Source organism: Cyphellophora europaea (genome assembly GCF_000365145.1).
Source record: "Cyphellophora europaea CBS 101466 unplaced genomic scaffold supercont1.9, whole genome shotgun sequence".
Classification (NCBI taxonomy): Eukaryota; Fungi; Ascomycota; class Eurotiomycetes; order Chaetothyriales; family Cyphellophoraceae; genus Cyphellophora; species Cyphellophora europaea.
In genome coordinates this window covers 1353163-1379408 of record NW_008481815.1, presented here as the reverse complement: position 1 = coordinate 1379408, position 26246 = coordinate 1353163, and the positions used below count along the sequence as shown (strand labels likewise).

At 53.7% G+C, this 26246-nt stretch overlaps 12 protein-coding genes across 12 annotated transcripts; 6 read left to right on the top strand and 6 right to left on the bottom strand.

Annotated features, from left to right (window-relative positions):
* Positions 1-131: 131 nt before the first annotated feature.
* HMPREF1541_08993 (uncharacterized protein) lies at positions 132-1250 on the bottom strand (the record flags this gene model as incomplete). The annotated part of the gene is made up of 2 exons (XM_008723311.1): positions 132-343; positions 389-1250. The coding sequence occupies 2 exons, from the start codon at positions 1248-1250 to the stop codon at positions 132-134; spliced, it is 1074 nt and encodes a 357-aa protein (XP_008721533.1).
* A 356-nt stretch (positions 1251-1606) lies between these two features.
* On the bottom strand, positions 1607-1765 carry HMPREF1541_08992 (uncharacterized protein; the record flags this gene model as incomplete). The annotated part of the gene is made up of 1 exon (XM_008723310.1): positions 1607-1765. The coding sequence occupies one exon, from the start codon at positions 1763-1765 to the stop codon at positions 1607-1609; it is 159 nt and encodes a 52-aa protein (XP_008721532.1).
* Positions 1766-2720: 955 nt separating this feature from the next.
* On the bottom strand, positions 2721-4375 carry HMPREF1541_08991 (uncharacterized protein; the record flags this gene model as incomplete). The annotated part of the gene is made up of 3 exons (XM_008723309.1): positions 2721-3080; positions 3132-3731; positions 3779-4375. 3 exons carry the CDS (start codon positions 4373-4375, stop codon positions 2721-2723), a joined length of 1557 nt encoding a protein of 518 aa, XP_008721531.1.
* Positions 4376-5806: 1431 nt separating this feature from the next.
* On the bottom strand, positions 5807-7966 carry HMPREF1541_08990 (uncharacterized protein; the record flags this gene model as incomplete). The annotated part of the gene is made up of 1 exon (XM_008723308.1): positions 5807-7966. The coding sequence occupies one exon, from the start codon at positions 7964-7966 to the stop codon at positions 5807-5809; it is 2160 nt and encodes a 719-aa protein (XP_008721530.1).
* Positions 7967-8463: 497 nt separating this feature from the next.
* Positions 8464-9401, top strand: HMPREF1541_08989 (uncharacterized protein; the record flags this gene model as incomplete). Its single annotated transcript, XM_008723307.1, has 2 exons — positions 8464-8906; positions 8960-9401. The coding sequence occupies 2 exons, from the start codon at positions 8464-8466 to the stop codon at positions 9399-9401; spliced, it is 885 nt and encodes a 294-aa protein (XP_008721529.1).
* Positions 9402-10116: 715 nt separating this feature from the next.
* On the top strand, positions 10117-10305 carry HMPREF1541_08988 (uncharacterized protein; the record flags this gene model as incomplete). Its single annotated transcript, XM_008723306.1, has 1 exon — positions 10117-10305. The coding sequence occupies one exon, from the start codon at positions 10117-10119 to the stop codon at positions 10303-10305; it is 189 nt and encodes a 62-aa protein (XP_008721528.1).
* Positions 10306-10569: 264 nt separating this feature from the next.
* HMPREF1541_08987 (ribokinase) lies at positions 10570-11589 on the bottom strand (the record flags this gene model as incomplete). The annotated part of the gene is made up of 1 exon (XM_008723305.1): positions 10570-11589. One exon carries the CDS (start codon positions 11587-11589, stop codon positions 10570-10572), a length of 1020 nt encoding a protein of 339 aa, XP_008721527.1.
* Positions 11590-11930: 341 nt separating this feature from the next.
* On the bottom strand, positions 11931-12650 carry HMPREF1541_08986 (uncharacterized protein; the record flags this gene model as incomplete). The annotated part of the gene is made up of 2 exons (XM_008723304.1): positions 11931-12149; positions 12195-12650. The coding sequence occupies 2 exons, from the start codon at positions 12648-12650 to the stop codon at positions 11931-11933; spliced, it is 675 nt and encodes a 224-aa protein (XP_008721526.1).
* A 1930-nt stretch (positions 12651-14580) lies between these two features.
* HMPREF1541_08985 (uncharacterized protein) lies at positions 14581-15359 on the top strand (the record flags this gene model as incomplete). Its single annotated transcript, XM_008723303.1, has 2 exons — positions 14581-15241; positions 15292-15359. 2 exons carry the CDS (start codon positions 14581-14583, stop codon positions 15357-15359), a joined length of 729 nt encoding a protein of 242 aa, XP_008721525.1.
* Positions 15360-16444: 1085 nt separating this feature from the next.
* HMPREF1541_08984 (uncharacterized protein) lies at positions 16445-19029 on the top strand (the record flags this gene model as incomplete). The annotated part of the gene is made up of 2 exons (XM_008723302.1): positions 16445-18854; positions 18905-19029. The coding sequence occupies 2 exons, from the start codon at positions 16445-16447 to the stop codon at positions 19027-19029; spliced, it is 2535 nt and encodes an 844-aa protein (XP_008721524.1).
* Positions 19030-19676: 647 nt separating this feature from the next.
* Positions 19677-24154, top strand: HMPREF1541_08983 (uncharacterized protein; the record flags this gene model as incomplete). The annotated part of the gene is made up of 3 exons (XM_008723301.1): positions 19677-19916; positions 19981-20078; positions 20128-24154. The coding sequence occupies 3 exons, from the start codon at positions 19677-19679 to the stop codon at positions 24152-24154; spliced, it is 4365 nt and encodes a 1454-aa protein (XP_008721523.1).
* Positions 24155-24870: 716 nt separating this feature from the next.
* HMPREF1541_08982 (uncharacterized protein) lies at positions 24871-26140 on the top strand (the record flags this gene model as incomplete). The annotated part of the gene is made up of 2 exons (XM_008723300.1): positions 24871-25222; positions 25272-26140. The coding sequence occupies 2 exons, from the start codon at positions 24871-24873 to the stop codon at positions 26138-26140; spliced, it is 1221 nt and encodes a 406-aa protein (XP_008721522.1).
* Between the last annotated feature and the right edge of the window lie 106 nt (positions 26141-26246).

The window sequence follows — 26246 nt, the reverse complement described above, 5'->3', positions numbered from 1 at the left end:
GTCGATTGTAGGGCTCAGATTTGAGGGTACCGGTACAGCTAAGCTCGCCTGCAATCACGCGTTACTCGCTATCAGTGCGTTACTGCACCTGGCTGTTCTCGACCTCATCGTGACACTGCTGAAAATCCAGCTCACAAACGAATGCTTCGTTCCTCCTTAGAGCTCTTGTTGGCCGCCTCAATGATCTTCAGCACATCCCTAGCATCCTCCGCCAGGACAGGAACACCTCGTTTTCCGTCCAGCGCCTCGGCAAAGTCCCGATAGTAGCCTACGTACGTCGGTGCTTGGATGGTCTGATACACTTCTTGCTTGGGCTTGCCATCGACAATCGTCGTGAGCGTGCCTGCATTGTTAGCCATGTCCAAAATACACCCTGTGGCAGACTTACCATAATGATCTTCCGGATCAACGCCATATCCCTCGTCGCCAGGTCTCTTACCAGCCTTGAGCTGGTCTTCCTGAACATCAAGATGGAGCTTCCTGAAGCTGCCCTTTGTGCCCTTAACCCAGAAGCGCAGCTGTTCCACCTCGCAGCTGACAACACCAGCTTTCACGGTAGCCAGGAGTCCGGGGTAATGCAGCATGACGGTGAATGAGTCCGGTGGTCCGCCGCTCACGCCCCGTCTCTGGTTACCAACGAAGCCCGTCACCCTCTCAGGCATGCCGAAGAAGTGATGGACCTGATCGATCAGGTGCGATCCCAAATCATATAGAGCACCATGCCCAGGCGCATCCGCCGTCTTCCACGTATCTGCAGGTGGGTCTGGCCGATGCCGATCGAAATGGGACTCGAATTCCGCCACATCACCCAGCGCCTTGTCCAGCTTCATGACCTTGGCAACCGTATTGTAGTCGGAATCGTACCGGCGGTTCTGGTAGACGCTCAACAGTTTCCCAGCCTTTTGGGCGATGCTGATCAACTCGGCCGCCTCTCCGCTGGTCGGCACAAACGGCTTCTCGACAATGACGTGCTTGCCAGCTTCTAGGGATGACTTGACCATGGAAAAATGTGTTTCGGGGATGCTGGTAATGACAATGACAGCGACGTCTGCGTCAGCATAGGCTTCTTCAACTGAGCCGTAGATCTTGACATCTGGAAAGTCTTTGCCGGCATCGTTCCCCGGTTTGGGCGACCGCTGTACTATGCCGTGGAGCTTAAAGGCCGAGACAGCCTGAATGAATGGGATATGGAAAACTTTTGCCGACAGGCCATAGCCGATGACCGCGACGTTATACGGTGCCCCTGTCATGTTTGCTGCTCGCTTGACTGTTCGGTCTTGGAAATTCCCAATGTAGTTGTGCGCTGTCTATGACCCGATCCAGCTTATATACTGATACTGATAGATGGATGTCTCGGCATTCGAGTGGGATGTGTTGGTTGTTTGCCGGCCAAGCCCGGCCATTTTCAATAGCCGGTCAAATCGGCATCTGATTACGAGAGAACTCTGAAATCAAACGGATGCATGGATGGTAACCTGCGACAAAAAGGAAATACTCCCGCTTGCAGCCATTGGCCTGTCTTGGTTCTACCATATGTACTTTTGCAATAAATCCTCAAATCCTCACCAATAAGAACTAACAGCCTCTTCCCCTGACCGCTCGTTCCTCATGAGCAGAACAAGCGTACTGAGATTAGACGCCAGCACGACCGCCCATCTGGGCTGGTGCTTCTGCACGATATGTTTCGGCCATTCAGACCCGACGGACGGCGGCGGCTGCAGCGGGAATTGCACGCGGGAGACTCCTGATTCGCCGAACGCCTCATCCGCCATGCTGGCGATACCGGAATCGTGCGCTTCTGCTCATCGGGATGGCGGAGCCGTTGAGAAAGCTGGCCGTGCCGTTGGGATTGAGTGCGTACTTGGCGTAGTTAGATGCAGGAGTAGAATTGCGTAAAGCCGTGGGCGTGCTGGCGACTTGGTACCTGCGACTGAGGTATCGGTTTGATCGAAATAATGTCCTGGGCGTGGCGGAGTTGTATAAGTAGACATATTGGTTGCGATTAGACGAAGTTTGCTGACGTATCAGCTCCCAGCGAGATCGAGGTCTTAGGCCACAGAGTCTACCAAATCCCAGAGCCTCCTATGTATACGCCTTCAACCAAGCCCCCAGCAACCTCAGACCCCTCCTCATCAAGCCCCCACAAACCATGCGCCCACCGGCAGCCGGGAGGTATGGCCATGGTCAAACCTACACCATGATAGAGACCTTCCCAACGGCTTTATGCAGGAACCGAGAATTTCAGCTACAATCGCCCGCAGAAGGGTTTATACTCTTGAAGCGCTGGGACGCATGCCTTCGCCTTCGGCGTAAGTCCCAATCCGAAGCTTTCACTACAGGCTCTGGATTCTCAAGCGGATTCCGCTTCAGGATGCGGCGCCTAATGGATTGCCTGCTCGTCATGCGACCACAGACTGCAATTATGCCCAAATACAGTGCAGTGTACAACTAGAACGATTCTGAGGAAGTGTAGAGCTCAACAGAAAAAAGAGGACCTCTATTGATGTCGCAGGCAGTGAGAGCACTGCCCCCGATAAGCTGCTGGGCTCGCTACGCTAACCATAAACAGCAGTACCTCGTCAAAAAAGTCTAAGCCACGGCGACCATCAGGCAGCCTATCATTGGTTCCGAACCCAGTCGATCTGCGGAAAGATACAATTCTGCTGCAACGCTATATCTACCTCTCGCTTCCGCCCTTGCAACACGAAGAACTGACCCATCTACACCGCGAGAGCCTGAAACTCAGCCGTGGTGGACTCGGCAATGCCGGCGTCATCTCGAGATACAGCCCCTTCATCCTCGGCAGAGTAATGCTTCGGGTCAACCGAGAATAGTGGAGTTGGACACATCTCGTCCTTCCGCGCTAGATGCTCTGCAATGCCGAAGCCAAAGCGCTTACTGAGAATACGTAAGGCGGTCTTGACGAATGCTGTGTGCCTTTGGTCGGCGATGATGATGGAATTCGCGATCCAGAGGTGACGGGCGAGCAACAACGGACCGCCAACAGGATGTGGCAGTTGATGGACGTTTCGAATCGATGGCTTGCGGAACTGACTGGGCGTAGCACCTAGATGCTTCTCCTGTTAGCCTTTAATGATAATCAGCGGAACAGAGGAGCTCACATAATGTACAGAACGGCAGATAGAGTCGAGAATGTCGAGTAGATTATCGCGAGCCTCCATTAACGGCACGTGCAACGGGCCTGCAGCGGCACCAATCACGGCTGGAGGCTGTGCTTCGATGGGCAAGCCAAACAACCACGCGCCGCACCGTAAAATCATCGACTGTAAGAATGCTCTGTAGGTGTTAAGGGTACAGTGCTGAAACAGCACCCACTGGTCTCGGTAGGTAGTGACTGTGCCGCCATTAGGCCATTCAAGCAGCGTACGTAGGTCTGGGTCGTCAGACAAGACCTGCGGAGCTCGATAATCAACCTCGGTGCCCTTCCAGTTCCGGGGGAGATTCTTCTCCCACAAAGACAGCCTTTGGTCCACCTCCTGACACCGCTCGATCAAGCTAAGAGCTCTCAAGTTGGTTTCTGTCGACACTGGTTTGGTGAGCAATGCCTCAACGTCGTACCTGAGATGCGGAACAGGTGTGATGAGACGAAGCAAATTGTAAGCTGGATTGAGCGTGAACTCCGTGGGAATATCGTGCCAGGACAACAAGTTCGGATCGTCATCGTCTATGAAATCGGTAAAAAGCTTCGCTGTTGCCGTACACCTCAGGATCTGGTAACGTCAGCTAAAGCCCTTGCCACGGATGAAAGGTGCCGCACAGCCAAAGACCTGACAGTGAGCAACACCTGCACGGAACCCTTGTCCGCACCCATCGTCCTACCCCGCTGTCTGACTAGGATCTCTGCAGCCCGAACATGAGCGGCCCACCATGCCAAGTTGGGAGCAGTCTCCATCGAGCTACCAGCAAGAGGCATCAGCATGATGGCCAATAGGCCTGCGTTACCGCTGGTATGATTCAATTTTTGCACGTCCTGGGCAAGGCTGGAGATCGCCGCACCGTACTGCATTCGAGATTTGTGAACGAGACTTTGGTCACTTCTATCTCGACCTGCTCTCAGGGCAAAAGCGAGAGCTTCTCTGACCGCATGAAGCGATGAGTCAGCAGCCACTTTGCCCTCGAATACCGCCGTGATCGCTGGTACAGCGCAGAGGGCTGCATCCGACTCCAACGCAGAAAGAAAGCCGGACTCAACGAATTGCTCTGCACCCTTGTGATGGCTAACATCTAGGCCATCGCCGATGGACGGAGAACGAGAGGATTTGCGCACGTTGTTTGGTGGGCTCAGTCGGGCGTGTCGAGTTTGCCAGCGAGGTACAGTGCCCGATGCAGCCTGGCTCTCATCTCTGAAGAGCATCGTGCTCTCGTCTCGGTAGCCAAGACATTCTCTTTTTGACTTGGCACATCGTTGACAGAAAGGTTTGCCTTCATCGCACTTGGATCGTTGGGTTAGGACTGTCGAATTTCAAATCACGGGCTCAACGCACCTTAATCCGTCTCTGAAGACAGGTTCTACAACCTTTGCTGAAGCCGCCGTGGAATACCATGATTGAGCAAACCCTACTGGAGTTCGATTCCTTCTTGAGTGGGACACCAGTGCTGTTCTACCAAAGTTGTATGATAAATGGAATGGAGGACAAAGTAGTGCGTTGCCTTATGAACTCCCGAGATAGCCTATACTGAGGCAGTGAACATGACCAATTCAGCTGCCAGTTCTTGGCGCCTCGATAGCGGAGAGATCTGCTCGGGCCTTGCCAAGGCGGTGGATGGTGGGCCTGAAGACACACCAGCACATCGCGTAACAGTGCCGCTACCCGCTACCGTTGGATAGCAAGAAGGCCAATCATGATCAAGACCACACCATTGAGCGCCTGTAGCATGATTGGATCCTCATAAGCCCACAGCGAAAGGACCACACAAGTAACAGCGGCAGAGCATCAGCCTCGGTTGCGAAATGCGGCCCTTGTGATGTTCGAGACTTCAGCCCCGTGAAGATCAAATTCAGCACAATAAATGTTCTGGCTTGCAGTCGCTTGAGATCGGCACGGCTACTAGTTGAGGTGCCCGGCCGGCTGTGCTTGAAGGTCATCCGGTTGGGACTGCCGTATCGGGTAAGTGATCTTGGTGGTAAAGTAGGGATATCCAGCGGAAGTCATTGACAGCAAATGGCGTGCCTCAGGCCACAATGTACAGCCTCATATCGTGTCCGAGTACCAAGACCCGGTGCAATAGGCTCGAACTCGAATAGCGGACGACGAAGACCGGTTCCGAATAGCTAGCTTCGGCCCCGTATTATCAGAGCGACTCAAGTCACGTGAAAAAAGACCAGATGGGGGCCACAGCCTTGCTCGGGGTAACCCTGCCTCACGATCTTGTTGGGATCACACAACTCGGAGCACTCTGGTGTTCAGTAACGGCGCGGAACCGCCAGCAACTCCATGGCGGGTCTTAGAATGATTCAGCCACAGATAACAGAACCGAATTTCGAAGAGTGCAAGCCTATCGTTCACGAAGCGGTATTCAGTCCCAGCATCGCCTCACACCACGATGTCGCGTATTCAGGCTTTCGATGTATCGAAGACATTGCGAACCGTGGGGAGCTGGTGAAGTCAATCGAGCTTCGATCGTATAACTCCATGAATCCGCTTATAGACGATCCGCTCAGGTGCGATAATCACGTCCTGAACAGTCATGATCCTTATCGGCGTGAGGACGGAGGTGGAGGTGCATCGCATGATGTCTTTTGAGACGGCTGGCGTACGGATTGTGGGCGTCGGCGCTAATGATGTTATGTTGGTCCTGAATGTGAGTTGAGAGGTATATCCTGTCGTTCTTCCTCGAATAGCTGGTCGAAACCCACCCAATACATAACCTCCAGCCTCAGAAGACCTAGACTCATCTGATCAAAGCTTTTCGACTGCACACGAAGCGTGTTCCGCCACGTATCCGCAACCTTCATCGCATCTTGCCTCAACTCGTCAGTAGGTGCCTGAGCAATGAGCAGCGCTACAAAGTTTGATTGATGTGCGAAGCCAATACGTGACCAAGAGTACCAGAAGCTTCCAAAGTCGTTCGCATCCAAAGTGGCGGCAAACGTGTTCCATAGCCTGGCACAATTGTGCGCGGCGGCATAAGTTGCCTCCATGGCTTCCTTTAGATTTCCAGCGTGGGCATCGGGCCACGTGCCAACCGTTGTTGGACTAGTATCGTCGTGTATAAGTGTTGTAGCCGCAGCACCTGGGTTGCCTGTTTTTCTGAATTTGCCGAGTGGCCGCAAAATGGCTCGATAGAGAAGCAACTCCAAGCTCAGATAAGCAAGATGAATTGCCGCGGGAGAGACTTCGTTTTCTGGGAGCGTTTCGTTTGATCTGCGTCGCTTTCGCATTTGAAAGCTTGCAGGCAATGCTTGATACCATGACTGTAGCCTTTGGCGGAGCGGTTTCGCTTTGTGGAGAGAGTTCGAGAAATCGTTTTGCAACTCTCGAGCAGAGCGAAGAGTATAGAAAGCTTTGTAGATCTCGTCGCCGATCCGCGAGAGGTTCAGGAGGCATCGAAATTGGACGCATCCATTGACTTCGTCGCTTGGCATTGCATCGTTGCCGATTGGTTCGTCCGAGTCCTGGAAATCATCCAAGAAATCATCATCTCTAAGATCGCTCACATCCCAATGGTCTTCGTGAATTAAGGATGGCTGACCGACCAGTAAGCACCTCCACTTTTCCTCAAAAAAGACCAGCCACCATAAGCGCCTGCGGAGCCTTTTTTCCCATGTCGGTATCAACCAGTCGCTGCAGTCTAGCTGCAATCCCAGAGCGCAGGCGAGGCCATAAACGCCCGCCATAAATGACCAACGGAACGGCGTGTCCTGACCAGCCTTGCTAGACCTTGGCAACTTCTGCAGATACAGCAATGAAGCTTGAATGATAGACAGGTGTGGTGAGTGAGACTCGCGAAGAACTTCTTCCAGTACAATGTGCCAGACCTCATCTACCGGGGCCTTACGATAGACATTCTGGACGAAGAGGTGATGGTCATGGTCGACGAATGGCAAAGCTGAAGCGTAGATAGCGGCAAGTAGGTGAGTCGGGATATCTTCCAGATCATCAACAGAAGTGTATGGTCGCCTCAGAACGGCGGGGAAGCAAGGGTAGACGAAACGGAAATGAAGTTGGATCAGCCTGAGGCCGTCTGCGGGGTTGATCAGATTGAAAAGCTCACTTCGGAGGTCTTCCGCCGATGATTCGGATCGGAAAGTACTGTCTTTCTTCTCCTCTTCGGTGATATCAGTTACGGGTAGCATGAATTGAACTGGAATATTCTGCCCATCGGGTTTAGGGAGAGTGCCATTCATCAGGGGGGTGTCGACAGCAAGACCTTGCATTCGAAGGTCCGGAGACTGGACATGGCCAGAGAGGCCGGTATGCAAAGCTGCTCGACGGAAGTGTAGCTTGAAATACTTCCTCTGGTGATCCTCGTCCCAGCGGAAATGTCGTAATAGGTGAGGATCAGTGTGACCAGACAAGCCGAGATATTGAGGACTCACGCCACGCAAGAGGTCGAGCGATGGTGTTGGGAGCGGCGACTGCGGTTCGTGGACTCCCGGGGTTGCCATCTGTGTCCGGGCAGCACCGACCATACCAGCCGAAGTCGTCATGCCCTCAGTAGCAAGCCAATCTGCTAGCCAGGGTTGATCGTCACCTTCCAGATCAGGCAATGCTTCGGCAAATACATGTTCGTCTCCGAAAGGTACCGGAAGTTCCGGTCGCATAGGCGAAAATGCTCCATGCTCGGGCTGCCAGTCCCGCAGATACTGCGAAAAATCTGTTTTCGGAGTGGCGACTGCAGGGTCATCGGTTGGTTCTTCGGGCTGCCCAGGTGGGACCGAATCATTCGGCCGTGTCGTAGAAGACCCGGGCTCATCGGTACGCTGGCGCTTGACGGGTAGCATCTTGTAGGAGCATTCAGTGCCATTCTTGCGACAGAGGAGGCATGGCCCAGTTCCTTCGATTTGGCAACCAACCTTCCTCACGCGGCACAGATCGCAAGGCCGTTGCCGCTTCGATCGATACGGCCGCGTACTGGTGTTGTCTATGGGCGCAGAGTCCATGCATGCTCATCGAAGTTCTCACTGTCAAGTCGACGTTCATTACAGCAGAACAGGCTAATCCCAGTGGGCTCTAGCCGATTGCTTGGCAGTTATGTCAAGGCTGCGAAGTAGCCTTGTCGAATGCCTCGGTAGCTCGGCTTACACGTCTCCAATACCACCATGGAGGGGCCTACAACTTGTAAGTCTATATCGACTTTATTTAACGATCTTTTCAAGTCGCGCTAGCTGATCGAATCGAATATCACATCAAAGCACCAAGTCACTGTCCACGCAGTCACCGCAGCAACCATCCACAGACTCAGCGTCAGAGTCCTAGAACGAGTGCAAACTTAGCTACAATGGCACCACCAAACTTCTCAAAGCAGCCGCCTCAGAATGACTCTCTCATCCTCGCTTTCCCAACCCCTCACATCCTTCTCGTGACCATCAACCGCGAGAAGGCCATGAACTCTATTCCCTTCGCTGTGCACTGGGCAATGCACGCCCTCTTCTCCTGGTTCGACGCCGAGCCCGAGCTGCGGGTCGCCGTGATCACCGGGAAAGGCAAAAAGGCCTTCTGCGCTGGCCAGGACCTCATCGAGCTGGGAAAGCGGCGAGAAGCTGCTTCTTCGGCTAGTGCCGCCGGCAGCGAGGACGCTAAGATCGTCGAGATGGTCCGGAGCATGGCGGGTCATCCGCCCAGTGGCTTTGCTGGGATCAGCAGACGGGTGGGCAAGAAGCCCATCATTGCCGCTGTCAACGGGTTTGCCCTAGGTGGCGGCTTCGAGATCGTACTTAACTGGTAGGTCCTGCCGCTTGCCTTGTACACGTGAAGATTGCTAACCATCCTCTCAGCGACATGATCGTGGCGTCTCCCACCGCAACGTTCGGCCTGCCTGAAGCTCTACGCGGCATCTACGCCGGTGCCGGCGGTCTCCCGCGACTCCTACGGAACACCTCCCTGCCCTTGGCGAATGAAATCGCCCTCACCGCCCGCTTCCTGTCCGCTCAGGAGGCACTCAATTTCCAACTAATCAACAAAGTCTCCAAATCGCAGGAAACCGTGGTGGAGGAGGCGATTGCTCTAGCCGAGAAGGTCGCCGCCATCAGCCCCGATGCCATCATAGTCAGTCGTGCGGCCATTCGTGAGGCGTGGGAGAGAGACAGTGTGGAAAGGGCTTTCCAGACCGCCGACGATCGGTGGAGGGACGGATTGATGAGTGGTGAGAATACCAAGGAGGGCCTGCTGGCGTTCAAGGAGAAGAGGCAGCCGAAGTGGAGGCCCAGCAAACTTTGAAGGGTCAAAATGTAAATCACATCAGATAGTGCACGACAGTGAATACGAAACAGCATATTCTACTTCAATGAGCTGTGCTGAATCTTCTCTTCTTCGACAAAAGAGTCTCTGCCTGAAGTGGAATCCTGTGCTCAATACCAGCTTTGTGACTTGCTTGTGTCAACCAGCGGCAATGCGTTTAAAGGTATTGTTCAGTAATCGCGCCCTTCCCATAGCTGATGAGTCTTTTCCTAGTTGCAAAAATTTTGAGATTGGGCGAGACGGTTGGGGAGAATCCTCGAACAGATTAGAGATATGCAGAACATAAAGACTGAGTAGTCTCGCATCATTGTACACAAGCAGCGACCAAAGCCAGACTCCAGCATGACTCACGAACGTGGCGGAGCTCTTCTGGCGGGGAACATGTACGATGACACATGTCCAGAGGTCGCTCGAGTGCTAATATGTTCGCAGGGATCAGGCGGAGACGTGGAAGGTACCTCCTTCGCTCGCCGTCGTTGTACCAACCGCAAAGCAGTGAGGGACAATCGCCATTTGTAAGTCGACAAAAGCTTCAGTGCATATCTAACCATCGGTAGTGACTTGCTTTGATCCAGGAATCATTTTTGAAGCATTCCTAAAGTCCGGGCCGCTGGGTATGAGGTACGTCCATGGCACACGAGTTTCCACTAACCTTGCGGAGGCGTCTGTCAGTCGAAATGCGGGTGGCCGAGCCATGGACTGCATGAGGACCCTCCAGGTTATGGATACCATTGGCAACATCAACGCAGTCATGGTGATCCACCATACCGATTGCGGAGGACTACTCGTTACTGATGCCGAAGTTCATCAGCGCATGCGGGAGCGCGATGCTACCGCCGCGGCGAGTGCTGGGGAAGTGACATTCGGCACTTATCGACAGTAAGAGATGTTGCTTGTCAAATAGATATGGTGGTTGGCATGCGTGGTAGTATTGGTCTGGATGAGAGAGTGCGGCAAGATGTTAAGTTCATCAAACAAGCCCCGTACCTGAGTAAAGATCTGTGCGTGTCTGGGTATGTGCTAGACCTACAGCTGGTTTGCTGAGGCAAGTGGGGTGAAGAAGCAGACAGCAATGGAAGCAGGGTGGTGTTGGAGTACAAAGCTGGCGACTGTTCGGGTGGCTCGTGGATAATAGGAAGCCATTCGCTTACTTGACCTCATAGCCAAATGGGATACTCTGCATTGCTCCACTTCTTTGGACGCATAGAGCGGCAGCTGCATTTGCTCTCAGGGTGGCTGCAGCAATATTGAAGCCGTCCGCAGAGCCTTCTTTGGCGATGTGCCGGGCTAATGCTGCAGCAAAATATCCCACGAACGTGTCACCAGCTGCGGTAGTGTCGACGACTTTGGGTACCTTTAGGCCAGAGACAAGATCCTGCTGCCCAGCCTGGGTAGAATAGAACACGCCCTTGGCCCCAAGCGTGACCAGCAAATTTCGGACACCGATGGTCTGATGAAATGTGGCAGCGATGGACTTGAGCTCGTCAGATGACATGTCTTCCTCGTCCTTGACGGTGATTTTGGCGTCAGGAATAGCCTGCGCGAGAAGCATACATTCGGTCTCGTTGACCACCAGGAAATCCACGTGCTTCAAGACCGATGCAGGAACACCGTCGGTATATACCGGAGCAGGATTGAGTACAACCTGTGTCGAGCTTCTGCCAAAGTGTTCGATAATTTTGAAAGTCGCGTCCGCTGGAATTTCGCCCTGCATCACCAGCACGCTCGGCTCAGTTGGCTGGGTGGAGGCCGCAATAGCTTTGGCCGAATCGCGCATGCCATCAAAATTGGCTCCTGGTACGAAGAGGATGCGATTCTGACCATTCTCTTCTACCAGGATCGTGGCAGTACCTGTCTGACTTCCTTCGAGCTCCTCTATTGCTGAGGTGCCCACACCACTTTGCTCCAGAGTCGGTTTGAGGAGCGAAGCATAATAAGGATCACCCTTGCCCACGCATCCGACCATTTCCACAGTGACATCCTGGTTAGCTTCTGTTGCAAAGGAGGCTTTGCCACAGGATACGGCTTGATTAGCACCTTTGCCTCCAGGGTGTACGGCAAGTGATGTCGCGGTTAACGTCTCACCAGCGGCAGGTACGCGTGGTGTGAGTGTGACGAAATCGACATTTAGTGAGCCAATGACGCTGATGACAGGCTTGGACGACATCTTGAATAACGGACGTTCGGTACGAGGTTCTATCAGATTCGGACGGGCGTTTCGGGCTACTTGTCGTCTGCTGAAGATGAAGAATGAATTTTGATACCTTTGAGCCAGAGGCTTGGCGCGAGTAGCCCTCCTGCCAATCAGGGATGGAGAGCGGAGTTGGTCGGGCAAGGCAGCGCAAAGCCGTCCACCTCCCTCTGTATTGCTAGCATATCTATTGATCTACCTACTCGAGTTGAAGGAATGGATGAATCACTGTATGGTGTGTGATTCCATGGTATGTCAACTGCCAGGTAACCTCGTTCCGACGAACTGCAGATCCCCTTGGATCCATAGACAACTTCTCATGGCGCGTACTTCTGCCTCACTTGGGGAAGCATGTTCAAGACAGCTTCCTTGCGTCTCTCCCTAGCCACCCGATACAATACACTTCCATGCTTCATTCCTACTTCAATCCACTTTCCGAATGCGGGAAATGCTTTGGCCTTCTCCAACAAGATGCTTGGCCAGACCACATCGTCGCAGAAATCGTACATGAGGATGACGAAGGGCATGGTCATAGCCTTGCTAGGTCAGCACCGAACACCTGCAGGTACCTTTGGAACTACCTCAACGACGGTGATCACAGAGCTACCACCAAAATAGGGACCTGCATTGGCCAAGAGAGGTTCGATTTCTTTGCCGATTTGCTCGGTGATGTCATTGGCGATCGAGAGACGAGCGGCCTCGTCGGAGGTACCGGTCATCTTGAATAGAAGAGGGTTAACTTTCCCGAACCAAGTATCGGTGAAGAAGCGCTGACGCCAGCGTTGTGCAGCATCTGCTACCGGATTGCCCCCATGCGGTGTGAGGTGTGAAGGGTACAACCCGGTCAGAAATTCGACAATGAGACCAGATTCGACCAGGTACTCGTCGACGCCTTCGGCCTGGAAGTGCAAGGTGGGCACGAGACCTCGAGGATTCAGCTGGATGCCATTAGATTGGGTAGAGTTTGAAGCCTGTGGGTCATACCTCGAGATACCAGGCAGGTCGGGGTCCTTGGAGATCGATGAGAACCTCCTCATACTCGAGGTCGAGTTCTTTGAGGGTGATCTTGTAGAGTGAGAGGGACAATCATTCCGTAAGACGGGTGGTGACTAACGTGAACACGCTGAGACCAACCGCATCCTGTCGGAGTTGAGTGTTAGATTTGCTAATTAGTATAGGCTGAGCCCACAAAGGCGGCTCTTGTCAAGGGTCTGGGATCAAGAGTCTGTTACCATGGTTGGTATAAAGCGTGATCTTTGGGGAAGTGATTGATAAGGTAGCCATTGTGGGAAAGAGAGTCTAGTTGATCGCCGGGGGGGTTCTCGAGGTGTACAGGTGATGGCGAGGTGGTGAGGGGTCGGGTCACAATTTAAATGGTCAAAGCTTGGTGGCTATCGTCCGTTCTGACCGCCCGAGATTCGGACGAAGCCGCTGAACAACGAACAAATAGCTCAAATCAATGGAAAGACCTTGATGCGGTGAGTCATGAATCTAGGTCGCGCACGAGGCTAGTCTGCGAGGTCTGAAGAAGGAGCATGCACTACAGCTGTGGACGCGCTTACGGAAGTTGACCATTGGCGCCAGCACTCTACAGGTCATTACGAATGGTCTCGAAAGCTGGGATGCGTGCGCTCCGAAGGAGGGTAGAAAGCCAGCTGACTCGGCCACAGGCAAGGCTGTGGTGGTATGTGATAGAAGCATCAAGAGCAGCCCAACCAGAACAGATCTTGACGAGGCTGGAATCCTCCATGTTTGACACTGATGAGATGAGTGACATCGCTCTTGAGATCTGGCCTACCCACATGCGGCCTTCCGAAATGTGCGGGACAGCCATGTCCATTTCAACCAGGATCGGTGCAGTGCTCAAGTGCTAGCACTAGTGCCTGCTACCGCGGCGGGACGGGTAGAGCTGGTTCGAAAGTAATTGCTCAGTCCGGCGTGCGAAGCTTGAGCTCGTATACATCGATGATGAGAAAGTATGGTCGTTTCAAGGGACTCAATGCCATGCGAGCATCGAGGATCTAAGTGCGTAAAGTTATTGCTAGCTGCACAGCATTGCAGCCTTGTCTTGCCCCAAGAGACTGAACGTCTTACGGTTGCGGACTCGCGGCGATATCGCAAGGAGCGTTAGCATCGAGTTGCAAGGTTATTGGACGATGTATTGGTGCAACAAGACTTAGGATGCAGGTGAGTAAGGAAGCAATTTCGATCAGGCGGTCTGTGGTACATAGATCGTGGCACGCGGCAGCGAAATCTAGCGCTCGAGGCAGATGGAGGCTTCGTGAAAAAGACATGGTCGTTGCTTCCTATGAACTCGCCCCAAACGATCGTCACCGGTCCGGGAGGAGCGGGAGCGTACATTTCCTCGTCGCTGCCTGAGGCGCAGCTGGCACCGTCTCAAGTAATCTCTCGTTGACGAACAAGGCCTACACGGCCGGACAAATTTATGACGCAGGACCAGTGCTGTGCTTAGATCGGGCTCGGAGCTGTTGTTTCGAACCAGATTTGATCGTGCACAGGCTGAAGCACAACGGTCAGCTACTAGGAATCGTCTTTTCGGGCGGCGCAGACGGCAGCCACAGTGACTGGCAAGAGACCCCTCCACCACCACCACCTAGTAACCGTTGATCAGCCTCACGACACGAAAAAGGATTTTGCTCACTGCTCGGTTGATAGTACCCCTGAGATTAGTCCATCCGTAGGCCAGCGCCATCCAGTTTCACGCCCTTCACTCATTTGAGGTGCCAACTGCATCACTCCTTTACCACATTGACTGTTAACATCCTCTAAACCGCGGCCGAATCGACACCAATCTATAGTCAGCCCAGTGGCATAGACCGATATTAGTGTCACGTTGCGGCCGAATCTGTCCGGACAACAGTTGTTGTCACCTAGCAAGACTTCGTCGAACGAATCTGCCGACATAAGAGCCGCACCATCAGTTGATCCTCATACTCGACTCACACAATGAAGTTCGCAATCTTCCTCATAATCTCTTCGGCCATCATTGGCGTACTCACCAACTCTTTCAACGAGCGTGCTATCAAGACCGACATGGTTGCCGAAAACGTCTACACCACCGTCTTCACAACCCTTTTCGCAGAGCCCACAGCCGCGCGACATGACCGACAAGCTGCCCATTCTGCCGTGGCAACCTCAAGCAAGCCGAGCGAATCTGCCTCATCCGACAGTAGCTATATCCCGTCCGACTATGCCAAGAACATGATTGATGCCCACAACAGCCATCGTCGCAACCACTCCGCTACGGCTCTGACCTGGTCCGATGAGCTTGCGGACATCGCTCAGAAGATTGGCGAATCTTGCGTATACGCTCACGACACAAAGACCGGCGGCGGTGGATATGGACAGAACATCGGTGCTGGTATCATTCCCTCTCGTGGTGCTGCCATGATTACCAACTATATGTACAACGGTGAGTTCGACCTGTATCCTGGATATGGCAGTGAGCCGAACATGGAACTGTTCGAGAAGTGGGGACATTTTTCCCAGATCGTGTGGAAGAATACTTCACAGGTCGGTTGTGCTACCGTCCACTGCCCCGGCGGTCTGGCCAACACAGGCAACAATATCAGCCCGCACTTCACCGTCTGCAACTACAGGCCTGCTGGTAAGCTATCACTCGCCGGACAAGAGCCTGAGACTGATGCAAAGCTACAGGTAATCTCGCAGACCTGTATACCGACAACGTGCTCCAACCCAACGGCGAGGACATGATTACCTTGTGAGACGACGCACGCGACCGACACCTTCAGGGTGGGCACTGCAGTATGGAGAGATGGGTGGATTCTCAACGAAGATGAGCTGTACATGAGAGAACAAGGACCACCCCGTGGTTGATGGGTTTCAGGCAGTACTCAAGATATGCCGGGTGATGGAATCGATGAACATCATAATTCAAATACCGCCTATCCCTTTTCCCCTTCGGCAAGCAACTCCGCAGCCCCGTGGGCGACGAATGCCGAGTCGGGGGCGGTCTAGGCATGGAAAGATGGGATCTTCTTCTCCGTTCTCCGCCTACCAAGACACGCAAATGAACTCGAGGCTACGTCACATGGACTGATGGTGAGCTCGTGAGCGAACTTGCAAGCACACCGACTATAACATTGGACTGAGTCCCGCATTGCCGCTGCTCTTCTGTATAGACACTTATAACTCTGTACATTCATCCGAGAGGTCAAATTTGGATTGTTGGTCTTTGGGTTGCAATTATCTGCAGGTCGCTCTTCGCTCCGGCAGCTGTAAGCGCGGACTTTGACGCCGGTCCACTTCTCAAGCATCAGCTTCTTCTCGTCCGATCCAAGTGAGTCTTCCAAGTCTTCTTCGTTTCTCCTTTCCCCCGAACTTTGCCATGCCTCACGGTTCTCGCCTCACGTTCCTACGTCTGCCGTGCTCGCAGCACGCTTCAGCTCATTTCCATGTGGAACACGCTGTGGCCGAGGATGATCGAGCCCCATTCTCCCGACCTCCACCCCACGTCTGGTGACGCTTCCCCAGTCTGCACATGCTGAGCTCTGGCTCTATCTTCCGTCTGCCCTGACGTAACCCCTCCTCTGCGCGAGTGCATTTATCCACGCGACGCACGGCTTTCCCTTGGACCATCTTGGACTAAATGCCGTGTCGAGATACCACGTCTGAGTACTGACCTGCTATACCATGTGCACATTTCCTTTGCTTTCCCTAATTGCTCATTGAGGTACCAAATGCCGTCCTATTACCTGCAGGATTGCCATTACTTTTACCGTTCTGCCCTGCGCCTTCTCAACGTTAGCACTCTCGTTGCCGTCTTGTACGCATGATTCAGATATTGACCATGCCGTCGGCTACTACAGGACAACGAGCATTCAGACGGCCAGGGTCTATTGACGAAACGATCAAAGCCTCAAACCATCCCGACAACATGAGCCCTCCGGACAGCGAACGGTCGCTGGCCGCTGCGAAAGAGGCCACCGATGCCTTCACCAAGGAAGAGAAAGATCCATTTACTGTCAAGAAAGAGTCAGTCAAGCCGGGTATCACCTTCGCCGCACAAGACAAGCTTCCCAAGCTCCCAATCCCAGACCTGGACTCGAGCGGCAAAAAGTACCTGGAAGCGCTGGCACCTCTACAGTCTTCCAGAGAGCATGAAGAAACGAAAGCCGCAGTCCGTGACTTTGTGCAGCATGACGGCAAGGACCTGCAGGACAAATTGAAGAAATATGCTTCAGACAAGACAAGCTATCTTGAACAGTTCTGGTATGACTCCTACTTGAACTACGACAATCCGGTTGTCCTCAATCTCAACCCTTTCTTCCTTCTCGAGGATGACCCCACGCCAGCCAGGAACAACCAAGTCAATCGTGCAGCCTCCTTGGTCATATCATCTCTCTGCTTCGTAAGAGCAGTTCGAAAGGAAGAGTTACCACCCGACACTCTCAGAGGAACGCCTTTGGACATGTTTCAATACTCGAGAATGTTTGGCACCGCGCGTGTTCCTACAGACAACGGCTGTATCATCGGACAAGACTCCGACTCCAAGCACGTTGTTGTCATGTGCAAGGGACAGTTCTACTGGTTCGATGTACTGGATATGAATAACGATCTCATCATGACCGAGAAGGATGTCGCCTTGAACCTACAGTCTATTGTTGATGATGCTGAGCAGACACCGATTCAGGAAGCTGCCAAGGGCGCCATTGGTGTGTTGAGTACGGAGAATCGAAAGATCTGGTCCGGCTTACGTGATGTCCTCACCCGCGAAGAAGGCTCAACCAATGCTGAGTGCTTAAGTATAGTCGATTCTGCACTGTTCGTTGTATGTCTCGACTACACTGAGCCAGCTGATGTATCTGAACTTTGCGGCAACATGCTCTGCGGCACGAATGAAGTGGTCAAAGGCGTGCAGGTGGGAACCTGTACTAACAGGTGGTACGACAAGCTGCAGATTATCGTTTGTAAGAACGGTAGCGCGGGTATCAATTTCGAGCATACAGGTGTGGACGGCCATACGGTCCTGCGGTTTGCTAGCGATGTGTATACCGACACTATCCTTCGATTTGCGAGGTCTATCAACGGTCTAGCACCAACTCTGTGGGCAACCAACAGTGCGGATCCATCCAAGAGAGACCCCGAAAGCTTCGGAGATGTGAGCACAACTCCCCACAAGCTGGAATGGGATATGATCCCCGAACTCCAGATTGCCTTGCGATTTGCAGAAACACGACTGGCTGATTTGATCAACCAGAATGAGTTCCGCACACTGGAATTCAAGACGTACGGCAAGAATTTCATTACGTCCATGGGTTTCTCACCTGATGCTTTCGTGCAAATGGCGTTCCAGGCCGCTTACTACGGCTTGTGGGGTCGAATCGAGAACACATACGAGCCCGCGATGACCAAGATCTTCCTTCACGGACGTACGGAGGCCATAAGATCTGTCACTCCGGAAAGTGCCGATTTTGTCAAGACATTCTGGGCAGACAAATCGCCCCAGCAGAAGATCGATACCCTGCGAGCATCATGCCAGAAGCATGTCACCGTCACCAAAGAATGCAGCAAAGCGCAGGGATTTGATCGCCACATGTACGCGCTTTATTGCGTATGGCAGCGCAAGGTGAATGAAGAGGGTGCAGAAGCTGCGAGCAGCACAGGTTTCAGCTCCAATGGCTACTCTAGCCCAGCCGACACGAGTGACATGGGCAGCCCGAAGCGTCTTGAAGAGAAGGAGTCCGCAACTCGGTCCAGAGCTCCCACTGATGCAAGTTTGAGTCGATCGCCCGCGCCATCTCTACATCAGATGCCCGCGCTCTTCACTGATGCCGGTTGGGAAAAGATCAACAACACTGTGCTGAGTACGTCCAACTGCGGTAACCCGTCTCTTCGTCATTTCGGATTTGGACCAGTATCCGCCGATGGATTTGGTATTGGCTACATTATCAAGGATGACTCAATTTCCATCTGTGCCAGTAGCAAGCACAGACAGACTCAAAGATTCGTTGACAGCATCGAGAGCTATCTCAACGAAATCCGGCGTCTCCTCAAGTCAACCAAGGGCAAAGATGCACATGCTAGTAAGGTATCCAGGGCGAGAGAAGCAGAGGAGAAGATGGGCAGCGATGGTAGGCTCAAGTCCCGTGGGCGAGTAATCAAGACAGACACACAAAAGGCGGATGCAGAATCACGTGGGATTCAGACGCCAACAAGCATCGACACGAACGAAGTCGAAGATGATGGATTGGGCGGATGTGAGTCAAGGTCTCGAAATTTTTGGTGCAATGCTAACCTTGTTTTGCAGATGGCTTCTTCGATGCGGGGATGCTGCTACAAGCTCTCAAGAAGAAGCATGAACCTCAGCCAGCAGAGCAGATTGCGCAGAGGCGCAAGGCAGTTGGCAAGAAACTCGCTTTGACAGAGTACTGATCGTTGCCGAGCTGGCGAGAACCTTTCGGAGGATTTGCAGGGCCGTTGTGGGGGTCTGAGCAATCTGGAGGGGGTTGATCTGTGCACCAGTGGCTATGGTGCCTTGCAGCAATGACTTGCATAGCCGCTAGCGAGGATCTTCCACGACTCGTTCCGACCGCAGGTGGGCGGGCATGTCTGGGCAGATTTTATCTCACGTAGGGTGTATTCAGGCAAACAGACTGAGGACAGGTTTCCTCTTTATGAACACCGTAGCATGTAAAACAAATTCTATCTCGTCCTATCTGGAAAACTGCTGGGACAAAAGTCAGTGATAGCCCTAACCCTATTTAGGGTGCCAAGCCACGCTAGGTAGCGAAAACCGACCGACGCCTCAACCCGCTGGTGGGCAGTCACCACCCTGAGCGCTCGAGCCGTGACGTCCCTCCTGTCTTCGACTGTTAACTCGTGTATCTGGGGCGCACGCATTCAATCGAGGACGCTGTCGCTCATTTTGAGCTACAGTTTCCTTATGACCCTTGCTCCCCCTCCCTACTCTCGTTCCAAACCCTGAACGGCCTTCTCTGCGCCTCCGTACACCGGCCATGGCAGCCGCTACCATGCCACCCAGCGCCCGGGTTTGTACTGCTGCTGTTGATAGCGAGACAATGGCGCCTGAACACCTTCTCCCTCCTCAAGTCCATACACCTCCTACCACCGACGAGGCTAGTCACAAGGAGTCCGATGACGCAGCGTCGAGTTCCTCCCTCTCCGAACTCGGCGACGACATACTTGACGAAGAGAACCGTATGAGATTCGAAGAAGCAGCTCGCGCCGGTGCAGAGGCCGAGCAACACACCGAGGTCAAACCTCATCACTATGAAAATAACATTCCCGTCTTCCAGCCGGTATGTCACTCCACCCTGCTGATCTCCAGAACGGCAGCCGGACATATGCTGATAACACGTGCAGACTATGGATGAGTTCAAAGACTTCGAGAAGTATGTTCAAGGCGTTGATCCGTACGGCATGCAGTCCGGTATTGTCCTCATTGACCCGCCCGAGGAATGGTAAGCTCTGGTTGCCCAAGCTCAAGCACATGTGTTGACAGAGGTACAGGAAACGCGCTCGCAAGGCTCTGGACGAAGTGGTCAAGACTGTCAAGATCAAGAATCCGATCACTCAAGAATTCCACGGTGCTCAAGGCATTTATACGCAGCGCAATATGGAGAAGATGCGATCTTACAACTTGCCTCAGTGGCGAGCCACCTGCGAGGCAACCGAGAACCAGCCACCTGCCAGACGCGGTGAGAAGCGTATGAACGCTGACAAGCTTCTTGGCCGTGGATCGCAAAGAAAGAAAGCCGAGTCCTCGCCCGCTCCTCCCGGAACCAAGCGAAAGCCCGGTCGACCGCCCAAGACTACCCTCATCAAAGAGGAACCGGTGGAAAACGACTCTAACATCAACGCCCCTCCGACCCCCACAAGTCCCGACGTCAAACCTACGCCTTCAGTCAATGGTGATGAAGAGGAGGCCGATCACGCTACGGATTCCACAACTGCCAGAGGCAAACGTGGATCCAAGGCTGGCTCGAAACCTCGAGGCAGACCTCCCAAGAGCGCCGTCAAGAAAGAAAATTCAGCAAAGGGCTCTGAGACCACCGTGGCTGCTAGGCGGTTGCGCAATCAAGGCGTGTCCGCTGACGAAGTCGACGAGGAGTCTTTCCGAGATTTTGATTACCGTGTCTATGACAATGACCAGTGGACTGCCGAACGATGCGAAGAACTTGAAGACAAGTACTGGAAATCTCTAAACTTCAGCAATCCTATGTACGGCGCGGATATGGTTGGCTCCTTGTTCGACGACGATACCAAGGAGTGGAACGTTGCGAAACTGCCTAATCTGCTCGACTTACTCGGCCAACCCATTCCTGGCGTCAATACTGCCTATCTCTATTTAGGCATGTGGCGGGCGACTTTTGCCTGGCATCTCGAGGATGTGGATCTCTACAGCATCAACTACATCCATTTTGGAGCCCCTAAGCAGTGGTATAGCATTTCTCAGAAGGACGCCCCCAAGTTTGAAGCTGCCATGAAATCCATCTGGACCGAGGATGCGAAGACCTGTGACCAATTTTTGCGACACAAGACCTATTTGGTATCGCCTTCGATCCTCAAGTCCAAATTTGGGGTTACCGTCAACAAAATTGTCCACCGCGAAGGCCAATTCGTCATTACCTTTCCAATAGGATACCACTCTGGATACAATCTCGGGTACAACTGTGCCGAGTCTGTCAATTTTGCGATCCCCAACTGGCTGCAGTATGGCAAGACGGCCAGAAAGTGCCAGTGTGAAGCCGACAGCGTCTTTATCGATGTTGATTGGTTCGTTCGCAAGATGAACGGCGAACCAACCCCTGAGTTCGAAGAGGTTGAAGTCACCGACGATGAAGATGAGGAAGAGCCTACAGACCTCCCAACCCCACCGAGCAGTGATCGGGGTAAGATCAAGGTTGCAACGAAGCGCAAACGCCCAGCGAAAGATTTGGGACCCAACAAGAAGGCCAGGAAAATCATCAAGATACGGAAAGTCAGCAGAAATCAGCCCTGTTGCCTTTGTCCCAACGACTTTTCCTGGGAGGAGCTCTTGCCGACATCTCACGGCCAGAAAGCCCATCGAACTTGCGCAATGTACACTCCAGAGACATATATTGCTACTGTCGACGGCAAGGACATTGTGGCCAACGTCGAAAACATCAGCAAGGCTCGTCTGGAGCTCAAGTGTTACGAGTGTCGCCAGAAGAAGGGCTCCTGCTTTCAGTGCTCTTCAGCCAAATGTACCAAATCCTATCACGCGACGTGTGCTATGCAAGCTGGCGTTCAGGTCGACAAGGGCGAGATTGCCGTCTGGCATGAGGGCGTCGAGTATCGAGACATCGGGTTCGACTGGCGTTGTCGTCTACATCGCTCTGTGAAGCGCACACGAATTACGAGCGAGTTGTCGACTACCAACCACCTGAACAGTTGCTGGAACAATCGGGAGTTCCTGAAGTACTTGAGCAAACTGAAAGCTGGAGATATAATCCAGTTTCAGGCAACGCATGCCGACGAGATTGAGGCAGGCCTTATCGCAGCAGATTACGATCTTGAGCAGGATTCAGCTGTCGTTAAGGTCCTTCCTGATCTCAAAGTTGTGAAAGAGATTGACGCATCCTGGATCCTGTTCGTTGATAGCGCCACGTCGTGCTTGCAGAAGCCATCGGCAAACGCCAAAGATCTTCCAGCAGAATTGCAGGGCAAGAGTGCCCAGTTTCCAGACTCCGAGCGCAAACCCAGCGAAGGCGACACGTTCACCGAAGAGCCGAAAACGGAATGGGCCGAATTCAATTCCGCCGTTCCTCCAGTCAACAAGCTACAGAAGAAGGTCGATCTGTCCAAGCCGAAGCAGCTTTGGATTTATCTGGGCGAGCTGTCAACAGAATCGAAAGCCCAATACACTGCGGACGCCGCTAGCCGTGTGCATGACGCTGCCTCTGTCTTCCTTGATACGGTAGAACCTGCTCGCTCGATCATGGCACCGCCCTCTCAACCAAGACGACAGTCCCTAGCTGCTAGTTTCCCGATCATCAATGTCGGGCCTCAGCAGGCCTACACCAAGCGTTCTCCTGCATTGACGCAGGTAAATCCAACCACTTCGTCCTTGGGTAAACAAACTCCCATGTCAAGCTCTGCATATCAAGACAAGTCGACACAGCGAAAAGGCGCGCAGTATCGGGATCTAATTACAGGGGCTGAGGCGAAAGCGAATGAGCAAGCGCGGATTCTTCAGAGGCAACAGGCCAAAGCCCAGCAATTGGACATGCAAGAACGTCTGTCAGGCGGCGCTAAAGGGAACATTGGCATCGATCAAGCAGCGGCTGAGAGGCAGAGGCAGTTTCAGCTGGATGCATCTCAACGCTCGCGCAGTATGGACCAATGGTCTCAGAGCCAGTATCCAAGCCAATATCCTGCATACCAGAACGCCTTCAATCAGGGCCGATCACAGGAGCCGACATTCAGTCAAAATTGGATGACACCAATGTCACCACATATTCAGCCAGCCGCGGGACACAATGTGTCTCCGTTGCCTGATTTAGGGCCGTTCCCAGCGCTCAGTCAGTTCCCGGGCTATATGGAGCAATCTCAGACACAATTTCCGTACAACTCTCACCATCGTTCGGCATCCGTTGGCCACCACAACGATACCGAACGGATCAGGGTCGAGACAGCACGTATCGAAAGAATTCGTGCTGCTGCCAATCAACCACCTGCACCTTCATCGGCAGCAGTTGAGCGACAGCGGAGGATCTCCAACCCCGCCTATCCCTTCAAGAGTCCTGGTCAGATCAAGGCACAGAAAGAGGCCGAGAAGAATTCACCGCCGGGAAGTCGGCCTGGCAGTTCCTACCAAATGGCCAGTCCTGTCGCACAGGGTGATTCATTCCGCCCGTCCAGCTCGTCGTCATTGCATGGACCTGACCCGCAGAATCCGCCTCAGTTCATCAACCCCAATGCTACTCAGATCAGCCCTCCAGGGTCACGTGCTGGCAGGCGATCGGGTAGTCACAGCATTTCTATGCTACCAGGAGCGATGGGTCCGCCAATGCAACCGCAGCTACACAGGACTGTCTCGGCCGGAATGCTCGAGAAGCCAACATTCACAAGCAACATGATGGGAGCCATGAGCAGCTATGTTCCGCGGCGGTCTATGTACGACCCGCTTTACAGAAATGGACCTACACCCATTGCGCAGCCTAACGCACCGCCACCTGCACCTCAGCCACCAATGGCCGAACCGTTCCCTCAATTAATCGCAGGTCTTCAACCTCGTCCGGTGTCACCTAGTGGCTATCCCATAAATGACAAGGCTCTTCCGCAGCAGTTGGTTGAATGGAGGGTTGAGTACGAGGAAAAAGGCGGCTTCTGGGGCAAGATCGCGAACTACTACATCAAGAAGCATGAGTCCAGTGCAAGTGTTTACCGCAGCCCTTTTGCGCCGAAGCCGGAATCATCGGCACATAAATTCGCCGAGGCGTACTACCAATCCCTTGTGACAGAGGATCAAGCCAAGATCGAGGACTTCAAGGTGAATGGCATGAGGAACTGAGCTCGGAATTGAAGATTCCAACGACGAAAATGACTTTACGATTAAGGTCATAGGAAGACATGCAGTGTACATGATGATCAGCGATGGAACAAATGAGGGCCAACCGGTTGTTGGGTTTGTTGGCGTTCACAGGTTTTCGAGGGATCCTGCGCATTTTGCAGCATCCCGTGTCGTATGAGGGAGGGCTCATTCAAAACGAAAATAAAATTTTACACATAACGCGGCAGCCCGCGCATTCAAGACACTGCTCAGGTAGCAAGTTCCACCATTGCGAGGAGACGGTGAGGCCGAGGACATTTCCTTGTGCGAAAACGCGAAGATTAAATGACAGGTTGAATGACACGCAAGTATCAGGCGACACTTTTTCCACACCACCCTTCTGGCCCGCGTCCTTGATCCAAATGAGGGGCATCTATCTCCATGTCTTTCCGAGCCGGCCAAGCCAGCACATACTAAAGATCCAGATTGCACAGATCCCTGCCGACATCGCGTCTGACATGGTTTCTGGCAACGTGATGCGCTGGGAGCAACGCTAACAAGGCCTATCTCTGGTACTAATATCTATCGCCATCTACTCCAACCCCAACCTCGATCACGTAGCCCATCATCGGCGCAATCCTCAGCAATAGACTGTCATCTGAGCCACTCCTTCCACCACAGTGCCAAGCCCAGCACTCAACATCCTACAGTCCTCCCAACTACAAGACCTGCCCAGCATGCAAGGCACCCTACACACATACCACCCAACGCGCTCGCTGCTGCTCTTCGAGCACCTGAACACCAACCCAGCAGCAGCGTCAGCATCACCCTCAGCAACATCGCAGCAGCTGGCGCCTCGTAACACCCTGATCTTCGTCGGCGGCATGTTCGACAACTTCCTCACCCCACCCTACACGTGCGACCTGGCAAGCCTGTACCGCGACTCGTCCCGCTGGCGCGTCTGCCACGTACAGCTCTCGTCGGCCATGCGCGGCTTCGGCATCAGTTCGCTCGCCAAGGACGTCCAGGAGCTGTGCGTTGCTGTGAAGTTTGTGCGGGAGACGCTTTGTGCCGGTGGCGGCACTGGCAGTAGAGCAGCGGCTGGGGGAGGGACTTTTGAACGGCACAGCAGCAACAGGTGCCGCTGCTGCTGCTGCTGCTGCTGCTGCTGCTGCTGCTGCTGCTGCTGCCGCCGCCGGCGGTGGCGGCAAGGTGGTCCTCATGGGCCACAGCACCGGCTGCCAGGACCTGCTCTCGTACCTCTACCTCGAAACCAAAACCACCGGCCCCCTGCACGACCGCCCGCGCATCGACGGCGTCATCCTGCAAGCCCCCGTCTCGGATCGCGAGGGCGCCATGCCGGGACCCGACGCCTCCCCCGAACACACTGCGCGCTGGGCCAAATGTTTGCGTTTCGCGGACCGCACCGAGGAGAGTGAGCGCCGCACGACGCTGCTGCCTATGCATGCGACGATCCCGCTGTTTGGGCCCGTGCCCTTGAGCGTGGAGAGGTTCTTGAGCTTGGCGAGCCCTGGGAGTCCTGAGAGACCGGGGGAGGATGATCTTTTCAGTAGTGATGCCGCGGAGGGGAGGTTGAGGGAGACTTTTGGGGTTGTCGGGAAGGGGGATGGAGTGCTGAGGCGGATGGGGCGCGGGCAGGAGGAGAGGGAGATGTTGGTGCTGGTTAGTGGCGCGGATGAGCATGTGCCGGGTCACGTGGATAAGGCGGCGTTGTTGGGAAGGTGGAAGGCCGCGGTGGAGGAGGGAGCTGGGAGGTTGCACAGGGCGAGTCAGGTCGTGGTGGATGGGTTGCATGATCTTGGTGGCGATGATGTCAAGAGAAGGCACGCGAGGATGGTGGCTATGAGGGCTGCGGTTATGGCGTATCTTGATGATGTGCTAGGTGAGGAGGGGCCCGAGAGTGTGGTTGAGCAGGTGTGGCGGCGGGAGCGGGATGGTATAATTGAAGGTGAGAGACGCCGGCTCTCGGGTGAGGCGAGGATATAGATAACAAGAGGCTTTCACTACTTATTGGCTGTCGCGACAGTCGTCTGTACAGGTCTACTGTGTGATGATCCTATCTCCAACGCCTGTTGTAGATCCCATGACCTGC